General features: G+C 44.3%; 1 protein-coding gene across 1 annotated transcript in view; it reads right to left on the bottom strand.

Moving 5' to 3' along the window:
- LOC144094752 (cell adhesion molecule 4-like) overlaps window positions 1-12,922 on the bottom strand; it is a 75,977-nt gene that overhangs the window by 17,286 nt on the left and 45,769 nt on the right. Inside the window, exon 3 of the mRNA XM_077628662.1 lies at window positions 7,262-7,546. Coding sequence (XP_077484788.1) covers window positions 7,262-7,546 — 285 coding nt within the window. The remainder of the gene's footprint in view (window positions 1-7,261; window positions 7,547-12,922) is intronic.

Here is a 12,922-nt window from a genome sequence, read left to right as displayed (position 1 = left end):
TTATTTTTAAAAATTCGCTCTTTGAGTTTGAAGGGCGCTTTTTTTTGACATAGCGTTGTCGGTTTAGTACACCACGATACAGCTGAGACGTGCTAACCAGCATGCTCGTAAACGATTATTCAATAGCAAACTTTTTGACCATTAATCTTGGGTTCCTTAAATATTGAGAGGCTAGCAGCCTACCGTAACTAATAATTATATAAATTTTTTTACAATTTCGAAAACGCGGTTACCTTCGGAGCCCATAACATTTTGCTATTTCCACGAGTTATGTGCATTACAGAAGTTGCTTTGTCTGTAAGCCTCCCACAAGGGCATGTAGTTTGGCGCGATGTAGCCTAAATTTTTTGGCCCACATCGCAGAGGGTAATCGCGTTTTGGGAATTCTAAAAACTGATATGGATGTTACTTACGATAAGCTACATTCGTCTTAATAATTGAGGAGCTTAACACGCGTAATAGATAAAAATTTAAGTATTCAGTATTAGTTAATCAGCCTGCTAATTAGCACGACGTAGCACTATCGTGCTGTACTACACCACTGACAATGCCATGCCGAAAAAAGAGCTCTTCTAACTAAAAAAAACTGCCTTTAAAAGTTTTGTATACTCTTAGGTGAAACACCCTGTCTAAGCTGCGCTATCCTTGAAAAATGTATTATCTGTGTTCCAAAAGAACAGTCTCAGTCTTCATAGCTGAGGTATCAATACTAAAAGCAGCCTTGGAAACAAAAAATAAAGAAATAGGTTGAATTGTCTGCGCATGCATCTGTCACCTGTTTCTTTTACTTTAACTGCATTAACTATCAAAGAGCCCTGTAATAGAAAGGAGTAGCGGCGCATTTAAAACAGAGAACAGAATTTACTTTTTTTTTCAAAGCTGCTCTCCACGCGCATTTCTAATTTCCCCTCGCGTGGGAGGACGCGAAACGTGTTTTGTGCAAGCGCGCTAACCATTCGCGCAGAAGACCCGATACCCGAATCATCCGCAAAAAAAAAAAAAAACGACAGTGCGAGAGCCGAGACGGGTCTTTTCACAATACCGTGAACCCGAGGCGCGGCAACTCGGTTGACAGGGCCCGCGACGTATTCGGGCTTCGGAGGAGCCTTTCCTCCCCCGCAGCGCCATCGTTTGTCAACTCTGACGGCTCGCTCCGCCCAAGAAAAACGACACGGTCAGCAATCGGTTTCTGCCCCGCGCTCTCGTATCGTACACTACACCTGACGCCTTGTTTACTCCTTCCGACCCATGTGCTTGCTTGCGACAACTCGGGAATGCTGCCGACAAATCCTCAACACTCAACAAGCGAAACACACGAAAATACGACCTCTAATGCTGCTGTGCAAGAACTGCTGCTCGGTTGCAGTGACAGGCAAAATTATTCCTAAGTGCAGAGAGCCGAACATTGCCAAAGTGCTGCAGAAACCAGAAAACTCTGCCACTTACCGTCGACGCTAGTAACGCGGCTTTTGTCCGCTCGATGGGCCCACGCCGGACAGTTTTCAAGCAGATAAGAGGGGCCTAAGTGTTTTGTTTAAACGACGTTTTCTACGTGGCGAAACAGAGAAATTTCGTAAGCAGATGGTGGCGTCACCAGTGCTGAGAATGCGCCCTTACGCTTGAAGGCAGAGTTTTGCCTGTCAACAACATAGAGTAAGGAACAACAAAAGAAAGCTAAGAGAAAAGAACCATGCTCGTACTATCGCAGTCTATAAACTATTGATAGTTTCGCTTCACTGAAAGATGACGACCATTAAATTGCAGCACTTTTCCTCATGCTTTTAAATTAGATTGTTTCACTCAAACCCACTCTAGAAGCCTTCCCTAATAATGAACCGGTGGGCAAGTTGGTACCTGCTGCTTTTTGCTGGAACAGCGCAAGGACGGACGACCAGAGTAATAAAATGAAAACATAGATGCAAAGACAAGCAGAAGACAACCGCATAAATTTACGTCATGCTAAATGGTTGTTACAGAGCAGTGAATATTGGTAACCTTTATCAGAAGGTTGGCCACCAGAAGTTAATATTGATCTCATATTATAGAAGTTCGGCCTAACGTTCTATGGGCCTTAATGTTCCAAAGCTACTCAGGCTACGGCGGACGCCACACTGAAGGATTCCACGTAATTTCTATCACCTAGGGTTCTTAATGTGCATTGACATCGCACAGTACACGCGCCTCTAGTATTTAGCCTCCACCGAAATGCGACCACCAAGCCCGGGATCAAACTCGCGTCTTTCAGGTCAGCAGCCGAGCACCACGACCACCGATGATGCACCGCAGTGGCTCATAAAAGTAACTTGCCTTGTAATTTTCACTTACTCTCGATCAAGGAACCCATCGAATATCCCGCTTATCTTTCTGCATTCATTGAACCAGTGTGGCCTGATGGCGGAGACACTGTGCTGATGCTGTGGGCGCAGTGTTTTTCAAGGAAAGGTTAACTGCCGAAGACAAGATGGAAAATGTTTTCAGAATACCGCACTTACTTCGCTCGTAGGCACGCTTCGGAGAAGTATGGTGGCGGCCCGGAAACTTTCCTAGAAAGCATGAATGCGCGCGACACCCTGCGGCTTTGCGTGCGGAGCGCAGTTGGAGCCAGTAGTAGATGTCTAAGAAGGGGTCCTTGAAAAAATAGACCTCACTGATATCGTGGAGCACAGTGCATGGAAAAGGCCACTTAAATCTCTCAGTGCTCGAACACTTACTAGGAAGGGTGGCGCTGGTTGCGTTAAAAAGATAAGGTGGTGGAAGTCCTTCATTTATGAGGCTCGAGTACCTAGAAAAGGCATGCACCGCTCTTGATATTTGTTGCAGTGACAGGGGTTGAATGTGAGGGTTCTACACTTGCCTTCAGTTGTTTGCTACAGGCGAAAAATGTTCCTTTTGTTTACCACAATAGAAGGAGGGCCTTTTTTTTGGCTGCCTTTGAATCAAATCTTTTCTTATGCTTGCTAACCTTCGACACTTTTCGCCACCCATACAGGCAAGAGAAAGACGTGAATTTTAGAAGTATATTGTCAGATGTCAGATTTTTAAGCAGATCACTGGTTTAATCCTGACGATATCTTAACCGGATTCTTGGTGATATAGGCTTTCTTAAGCCGGTTATGCTCGCCAATCATCAACGGTGTCTTTGATTCATGCGTAATCACACTATAATGGTCTCTGCATTGTACTGAAATAATGCAGTGGTAAATAAATTCTCCTGGTAGAAAGAGAATTGCCAATGCAAATTCCGACGTGCTCGCACCTTTACGTTTCTTACACATGTATGGATGACTGTTCCGACAAGCAGGACACTTATCTCCACTTTTTCGAATAATTCTTTTGTAGTTTAATCATGGTACCTTCGTACTGCGCTGTATATTAGCTGCTAAATATACCAGTTTATATCAATCTAGTCCTGTATTCAGCGTATATTTAGTAGCCAATTAAGCATTTTATATTTATCAGCACGTCACTCACCTCTTTCGAGTATAAAGGTTGCTTCCGCCGAAGTCTTTCACACTGTGAACGCCTCATGTTAGAGCTTCATGAAGCGACTCAAAAAAGCACTTTCTACTTCCGGTTCATTTTCTCAGTATACGCAAATATTGACGAAGAAAGCCTGATGATTGATCGACACTTTACTGCGTGCGTTATCTATATTCCACTACCCGTCGCTGTGGTATCGTGGCTAATGCGTCAGGCTGCTGCGCGCTGGATCGCGGGATCGAATCCACGAAGCGGCGGCCGAATTGCGATGAGGCGAAATACAGAACTATCAGCGTGCTGTGCGACGCCAGTGTTTACATAGGTTCCGAGGTAGCCAAAATAAGTTTGAAGCCCTCCACTACGGCGTCTGTTACAGCCCATGTGCATCTTTCGGACGTTATGCTCTGCATACCACATCTCATATCGCACTGTCTGTAATTCTGTGAAACTGAAACTGTCATCAATGCAGGAATAAAATTTGTGACGTGTCGTAAAAAGATGTTCGGTTGTAGTCATGTCAAATGTTATCAATCTATATTAGCATGAAAGTAAGAGCGGAAGAATTAGAAAGCGCATCAAAAGCTTATTTCGTTCAGCCAGCGTAGCACTATATATGACGATCTCAAAAAGCTTTCAATGATGTGACCAGTTCCGCCGTATATAAGACACTACTTCAGCAAGTGACAGGAACTATATGTTAAAAATATCTCTTAATTCAATCTTCTTTTTCTCTGAAAGTGAATGTACGCGTTGAAGAGGTTTGTGCTGTTGTTTTTGGAGGGAACAGCTGACGTCGAACAAGGCGATATGTTATCTACAATATTACTGGTAATACCACTTGGTAACTTGCACCTGACTATTCGGAAGCAGATGGTGTACCATATAGTATGCCATACTGGAAACTTGCTAACCTAGATAAATTAAAACTGAATGCTGTCAAAAGTGATAAGGTTCCAACTATTTGTCTGCTTATCCCTCTAAATCGAGGAAATCATTTTCTCAGTTTCTGTTCAACTGGGCAGCTGACAAACAAATTATTTCTTGACATCAACACTGCTCTTCACGCTGTGTATTATGTGAAATATATTTTGAAGAAACTTGCAAGGTTTATTTCTTCTCAGGATGTAACGCTGGTATCGCACGTATTCCACTGAATATAGTTTGTCAGATGGACATCTCAAAAGCTCTTTACATGACATCTACTATATCTGCGTCCCCATCAATTCCTAGAGATCGAATACACTGTAGTGTCCCCAAAAACAGGGAGTCCGCCTACACAACAGGAACGGGTGAATCGATGGGCAAGGCGCCGAACGTCTGATGATAATGACGACCGCTCTCGTTCTATGGCGAGACATCAACTTGGTTCCTGTATATTGTACTAATATGTAATGCGTCCTAAGTGTGCATATTCTTACTTCTACTAAATTTCTACCTCTTGTAGCAGAATTGTGCGGCATACTGCCCTTCGCAGCAAACAGTTCTGCCATCCACTGCAATTTCTCAGCCTTATGAGACTGCATCGGGATTGTAAGATGGAGTAGTGTTTATCATAGTAAGCTGGGCCCGGTGCACCAACTATGGTACCATACACTCCGGTTTTGAGTTGCACAAAAGTGGGAACACAAGCAGTTGCTGCGTTTTCACGAGTGTTCACCTTCACAAGAGATTCTTCACCCTCAGCGCCAAACCATTATTATCACTGTGGGCAAGAGCTCCCAGGGAGCTCTCCGAGGCATTCATGACAATGCATTTACGGGATTGTGCGGGTAGGTTTCAAAGCAAGACTGATTAGAGAACAACGGGCTTGCGCTCTCGCTCACCTTGACATTTCCAGCAATACTTTACCATGGCCAGACGACTACCGGACCTAAGATGAGCGAACAGTTCAGCTGAAGAACAAAATACCTACTAAGCCGACTACACCGACTAGACCTCAATTTATCACTCTTCATCCGCTGTTACTCCTTATATATTCGAACTGCGTATATTAATCGTTTCTCATGTAATTTCTGCATCCTCCACGTAATTAAATATTCTGGCCATCGCAGCTTTTTGGCACGCGGCATCCACGCCGTGCGTGCTCAGCCGTCGTAGACCCCCCCCCCCCCCCCCCCCCCCCTACTGGCCATGTTTTCCCTCACTACGCCCCGCCATCCTGGAACAGCCTCGGCGCTCTGTCTGCTGGAACCTGGCCAACGCTACCGCCATTCTTGGTTGGCCACATCCCCAACTTCGAGGGTAACGTGAGCATAATGCCGCACTTTGTTAAAATAAATGGCGGTTTAATAACGGCACTTCATTTTGCCCGGTTGGTGTCCATAATATTATTGTCTACTTAATGAACTTATCGTATGTACCTTCCGCAGCGTTTACGGATGGTTTGCGATACCGCTAACGTGTGCCGAAAAGTCCATATTAAAACAACTGCAGCTCTGTTGAAACTAAGCTGCAAATCCTTTCAATATGCTCAGGTTATGGAGACGAGTGAGCTTATTAACAACACCAGATGAAATCTCTCTGAGAAATGCCACTAGTAGTCAGCTTTGTTTTAGGTCCCTCAGCCTCTGCTGCGCAATACCAGGGTGCACGAGACTTTTTTTTTTTTGCCTACTTGGATGAAGTTTGACGTACTGACAAACATTACAAACCATCTTGGATGCTATTTACATGTATTAGCCGTGCACTCAACTTTAATGCTGCTAGCTGAAAAAAACGTAAACGCCTCCACAAAATTTAACCCGCCGTGGTGGCTGAGTGGTTAGGGCGCTCGGCTTCTGATCCGTAGTTCCCGGGTTCGAACCCGACCGCGGTGGCTGCGTTTTGATGGAGGCGAAACGCTAAGGCGCCCGTGTGTTGTGCGATGTCAGTGCACGTTTAAGATCCCCAGGTGGTCGAAATTATTCCGGAGCCCACCACTACGGCACATTTCTCTTCCTTTCCTCTTTCACTCCCTCCTTTATCCCTTCCCTTACAGCGCAGTTCAGGTGTCCAACGATATATGAGACAGATACCGCGCTAATTCCTTTCCCCCAAAACCAGTTATTATTGTGATTTTTATCCACAAAATTTAGAACTCTACTGCATTCCTCTTCAACTGTATACCAAGAGACAGTGACCCCATGGGTTTCGTTTGCTTAATTTTTTTTTCTTTAATAATTTCTCTAACCTTCACTCTCCGCCTTTCGTTCAGAAAGCCCCTCCCGAACGCAGGGCAGCATGTCAGCGCTGTTTCAAGAGCGGCGAATCTCTCGCTCTTTCAATCAACAGTCGTTCTATTTCTTACTTATTCCCTGGGAACTGATTTAATACAAAAATTAGATGGGACACTCAAGCTCTGCGTTAACGATATGACGCGAGGGCGTTAATAGGTTATTGCTGAGTTAAGCGAAATTAGTCATTCTCGGCTTAACATCCACAGATCCCTGGGATACCTCATACCAATCCTTGCGCAGTGGTGCAGCGGTTAAGCGATGCGCCACTGCTCTGCGATGGCAGGTGCTGCCACCGGTGGGGCTTGTGCGACTCAAGTTGCTGTTCCCGAGCAAACTCTCGTGACCAATCTTTAACTGCCACCTGCCACGGTGGCCAGTTGGTTAAAATCTGGTGGGCAGATTGTGATGACTCCACAAGGTCACGTGAAGCAGGTGACCTTGGTTGCTGCTCCGGATATTAGCCGCTCACAGCGCTAGCGATGACAACGGCAGATTTGCTGCAGAAAAGGAGCCTTAATGCTCTCTCGTTAAAAGTGAACTTCACAGCTGCTCAATTAGGAGCTTACAGTGTGGCAGGAGCAACGTTTCGCTATGGGTCAAGCCCTCGCTATTTTCTGCAATGCAGAGGAATGATCCGGTAAGGTTGGTCTTGAGCGATGCGCGCGACAGGCGCCGGGAAGGGTCTCCTTCACGAGCGGTGCGCTGGAAGTCCATCGTCGTCCCGTTCAGCTTCCACGTGAAGCGGCTCACCCGCGGGTTGGCCTTCGCCTCGCACCGCAGGTGGACAGCGTGAGAGCCCACTTGCGAACCCCGACACGAGGACACCACTCGGAGACTGACCTCTGGCTTGTCTGTAATGAAGAAGAGAGTGAACACCGACCTTGTTAGTACTGCTTGCTTCCTCTAGAGATTATTCTCGGCATCCGCCCTCCTTGGCTACGCTTCTACACTGCCGTAATCGTCGTCTTTGGTGCGGTTGCGTCACCATGAACGCTCATGCTGTTCGAACATATGTCTCCAAGAAGCACTGGAGACTTATTCGCTGCGCTAAAAGGAAGAGAAAATGATAGCCACATTTACCAATCCCAAAAATCATGGGAACATTATGAAATTGCCACAAAAGCTTGAGCTCAGTTTAATAAAGCACAGCATAAGCTTATGACACGAGCTTATGATGCACGACGTTGAATGAGGACTCTTCGTATGTTAAGAGAGTGCTAAACCTAACTGTGGATATATAAACGTTTAATAGTACGCACTGACTTCGTCTTTTCATTATTTTATATACGAAGGCTTTTCCTACAATCAACTTTTTTTATAGATTGCATTCCGTGTCACTAGTGACAGTTGCTTAACTACCATAAGCTATTTATAAGCAAATTAGTTCCATTCTATAAAGAGAGATAACGATGAACAGGTTCCCTTAACTCTAAGTCTTCGAATTTCAAAACCATTATTCGCTTCAGAGAAAGGAAGCACCTATGCAAACGTTACACAAAGATGCGCCGCAAAGGCAAATAAATTTGGCCGAACAGAGTACATTCTTGTTGCAAGTTGAAGTTACGGAAATAAATACAGGTAGCATGCCCTGCTGTATGTGCGAGCTACGCTTGCAACACCGGTATTTAACCATACGCAATCAAATCCGAAAACGAACAAAGGCTTTCAGTACGAAGCTCAGATAGAACTCTTTTGAGTTTAGTTGCTCTGTGCGCTGGTGTTTAAATGTATGCTACAGGTAATAACTGTCCAGTGTACTTTTTCCGCATATGCTTTTACTTAATGTACTATAATTTATAATCCCAGCAAAGAAGGAACATGTTTGTGCGCAGGAAACGCAAGTTGTCCATCGATCCACTGTTACGGCGCAAGGCCAGCCTGGCTTTCATTCCGCTATCCATTTCTTTTCTTTCTATTCTAGGGATGAGGTGGAACAGCCAAACATTCCCCTATATAGGAATGCCATCAATAAGCCCTGCAGGCTGGGCTAAGATCCGGGCCATGCGTTCGCTTGGAAAGCGGGGACGCCATGATAGGTTGTGTTACCAAAGCTTCTGGGATTACAAATGAGTTCCCGCTCCCTTGTTCGCCGAATTCCCCAAGACTTCAGAGCAAAGCGAGAACGTGCGCCCCGACAAAGAGCCAAGCAAAGAAGAACACTTTTCTACGATGGAAGCACACATGCTTTCCCTCTGCCTTGTCCCGATTTTTTTCCCTCTCTCCCCGTTGTTCCCAGAACTTTGTTGTTGCAAGCACGAGGCCGCCTATTCTGGGCAGGGGAGAGGTTTCTTGCGATCAATCGGTAGCCGTACATTTCCTTAGGCGGCATATTTCTTCCATTCTCGGGAAACCGTTTGAACAAGAGAGGTGCAGGGGTAAAAGCGGTATGCAAATTTTTTCTAACAGTTGCTCTGAAACCACGGGGCACAAAAAATAAAGCACACCGCTCAGAGCATGCATCCGAAATATCTCACTCTTGCTTGCATTTAGGCTTTTCCTACTATCTCAACAGATCATCTTTTTCACTGTGTACTTGCAAAAAGAAACAATAGCTCGAAGAGTTAAACCTTTGAAATTTCTTTGCAGCTCCAGTTGTTAGGATTTAGGCATATTTCATATAACTGAAGCGACAATTTGTCAGTAAGCAGAATAATTACAGAGGCGTCTTCTAAGACATCCGGGTACAGCCGTAATCGAACCGCAAAACCCACTGCGCACATTTTCAAATGCACTATTCAATTATGGTCTTACATCCGTAGCTTCCTCACATATGCAGCTCTCTATAGAATCCCTAACATTTCAGTACTTCGCAAATTGCAACTCCTTGCACGCTAAAGAAGATGCCCGCGCATTTAAAATGCGTCCTGGAACAATATCGAACCTAATAGCGAAGAGGTGGTGTTACTGACATACTATGACGCATGCTCCTGGAGCACTGAAAACAACATCATGGCCTTGTGCACAACGAGTGCGCAGGAATCACCGAATATTTGGTGATAACATCTTGCATGCAGGTAACTGTTCATGTCTATAGTGCTGCCCTGAGATTTATTGCGTTCCAATGAGGCGATATTGAAAAAAACAATATTTGAGACACTAAATAAATAATATACAGCAGGTTGCGGTCCTATTTCTGAAAAGTGAAGCACGCTCTACTATGCCTGAAACGTATTTTCAACTCTTCCAGTCGTTCTGAACTTCCTGCGTGCACATTAGTGGCAAGGACGCAAGTAATTTTGTCACGATATCTCTAGTGCAGGAAACTCAAACTCATATGCTGTTAGATAATTAACAGGGCAGAAGCGTTTGAGGTCACTGCGGCAATCCGCATTGGAAGGATGTGAAAGCATTGACCCCTCTTCGTTTTCTTTGCCCTTCTTTTCTTCTCGTTGCCTCTCTTTGCTTCACTCGTGCCTCTCTTTGCTTCACTTGTCCCTTCTCACATTTACTCTTTTAAGCACTGATGAAAATTCATCCAATTGTCCAATTGCCACAATTAATTGTCTTAATTATTCAAGCTCCATCAATTGCCCATTTTGAGCTTTCAAGCTTGGCTCCACGCTTCGTTCTCAAATTTGGCACCACGCGTTGGCTGTGCTCACACTTCCGGTTTTTGAAATTTGGCGCCACACGTTGCCTTAGCCCCGCCCACTTTTTGGATGTTTTTGGTTCTAATTAATTAACTAATCACTCTATCGACATAATTTTTTTTGCGCAGCTTCCTCACATCATCCTCTTCCGAATGCAACCATTCGTTTGGCGCTAGCTCTTCTAAGTTCCTCACAACTGCTGCGGATACTTTTTGTGGACACGACCGTGTCGACATTGCATAGTATAGCTTTCGCTTTAATAATCACATGTATTTTACAATAAAGTAAATGGCATGCCTCATCACCAAAACTTTTATCTATTCAATTTGGTTTAGCACCTATTTGCAAGAGAGAATACACTGACGCTCAGGTTATTTGTGCTATCCTTGAAATTATGCGGATAATTGCACCGAAGAGTAAACAACTCAATAGTCTTTTAAACCCCCTCTTCCCCCAAGAAAAACAACCTCTTCATAGCACACAGTGCGACTATCATACGCATGCTACAATAAAAGTGAGTGGCTTGCCTGATAACCAAAACATTTACCAATTCACTAAGGTTTAGCCGGCACTTACATGAAGGCAATCAACTGGCGCTCAGGTTATTTGTACTATCCTCAAATTATGCAGATCATTGCACTGAAGCGCAAGGCAACTGAATGAGGTCTTATGACAACAAAATCATTCTCCGTAGCCCCCAGTGGAATTACCCAAGGCATTTTATAATACAGTTGCTTGCCTCGTTACCAAATCGTTTACTAATTGACTCCGCTTTAGCAAGTACTTGCAAGAAGGCAGTGAACTGCCGCTCAGGTTATTTGTACTATCCTTCAAATTATGCAGAATTACACAGAAGCGTAAACAACTAAACGGCCTTTAAAAAAATAATCTATTCTTTCTAACACAAACATCCTAGAATGTCTTGATTCATCTCGCAGGCTCTCAATCTCAAGTGCAGTGGTAGGGAACGTGAAATTGTCGCACACACATATATGTGCTAACGAATAAATCTCATTTGATTGCTATCGCTCGGCCTTTCTCAGTGTTGGCAATAACATGTAGACTATGCTACGATTTGAGCAGTGTAGTCTGCCCCGATGTCTTGCCATGTACGTGACTTTCCGAAGAAGAAAGGAAATACATGCGCACAGTTATCACCTTAAGCCCATTTGGATGTTTCATGTACATTACGTGACGGCATTTTTCAGGAGAGAATATATTGCTGTGCATATTGTAAATTTGTGGTGTTACGGCACACGCGAGTACTGGAAATGTTGCACCAAGATTGACGCGTCTGTTCAATTGCACCCGGCGCGATAGCTTCCCTCACAACAGCATTGCATGTAAAAAAAAAAAACCCTAGGCAGTATAAGTTATTCTGAAGCACTCCGCTTTAGTATGACAAGCTTGTAACACACAACGGTAGGGCCTATATAGGGGCATGTTATGACTTTTTAAGAAAGGCCACAGGCACTGAAACGAACGAAATCGCAGGACATTGTTTTTACTTTTTTTTATTTGAGTTGCTGCTGAATGGGCATTCAGAAGAGTAAACTATTTTTACATGAGACGTAATCCATTTGAAAAAAGAGTAAAGAGAACCCAATGCTGCCGGTGATATCTGATTTTATAACCTCCGCATGTCACTTAAGGTGCTTTGCCAATTGAGCTATGGCGGCCGTTGTCCAACCTTCTGTTCTGTAGTGTACTTATGTGACGTGTAGCCTAACCTTCAGAGTGTGCACCAGCGCCACTTTCTACCTTCCTGTAATACCACAAGTGCTACGTCGAACATGTTTGTGCGCTGAGGACGCCATCTGTCCTAGAACTCTCTTACGTTAACTATGACATAAAAATTGTTAGAACCGAAGCCCTCGTTACGCTAATGAGAAGACAATGGCAGGAGAGTGAGATGTTCGTTTAACATAACAATAAAGGAAGCCAAGAGTCAACGGAAACCTAGGAAAGCACATTAGAGGTTTTTTTTTTCTCACTAAGTTGTCCCGTATATAAATAGAAAACCTGTTGTGCAACAATTTCTAACCAGAAAGATAATTGACTACAGCGCTGACTTTAGCCCACAGCCTTACCTTGAGACGTGTGAAGGCATAATTCATTTCATTTATTACCATAATAACGACGGCTTGACAAAAACAGAAGCGGTATCTGTAAGAAGCTCGTGGTCCATCTGTGGTCTCGGTGTCTTTGAAGCTCAAGCATAAAAATGATATGAAAAGCGAAGAAAAATGGCTGAGCAGCAAAAAAAAGCATTGCTGCGCGTGTCAGGATGCAGAGACGTAGGAAAGAGAAGGAGGCTTACCGTCTTTGAGAAAAATCTGTCTGGAAAAACTCTCCTTCACGCGTGCTGGAGACATGACAAGTAAGAAGGATGAACATGCAAGGCTGTCACATCTGCATATCACAAATGCAGGCCGCAGAAATGGAATCCTTAATAATTTTATGCAGCGTTATTTCTCTGGCGTACTTTCCTCCAGTCTTGCAGCAGTGTGTGACAGCACAAAATTAGTCAAAAAGCGATATATTAGCAACAGTGGAGAAAGGAGTCTCAAGTGCTAAATGAAGCAAACGGTACAAAGGAGGAAGTAAACGCTCTCTGAACATTTGGCGCAGGACAAA

This window comes from Amblyomma americanum, chromosome 6, assembly GCF_052857255.1.
Source record: "Amblyomma americanum isolate KBUSLIRL-KWMA chromosome 6, ASM5285725v1, whole genome shotgun sequence".
Classification (NCBI taxonomy): Eukaryota; Metazoa; Arthropoda; class Arachnida; order Ixodida; family Ixodidae; genus Amblyomma; species Amblyomma americanum.
The sequence above is the reverse complement of the archived record's forward strand: the minus strand, read 5'-3'. Positions and strand labels throughout refer to the sequence as shown.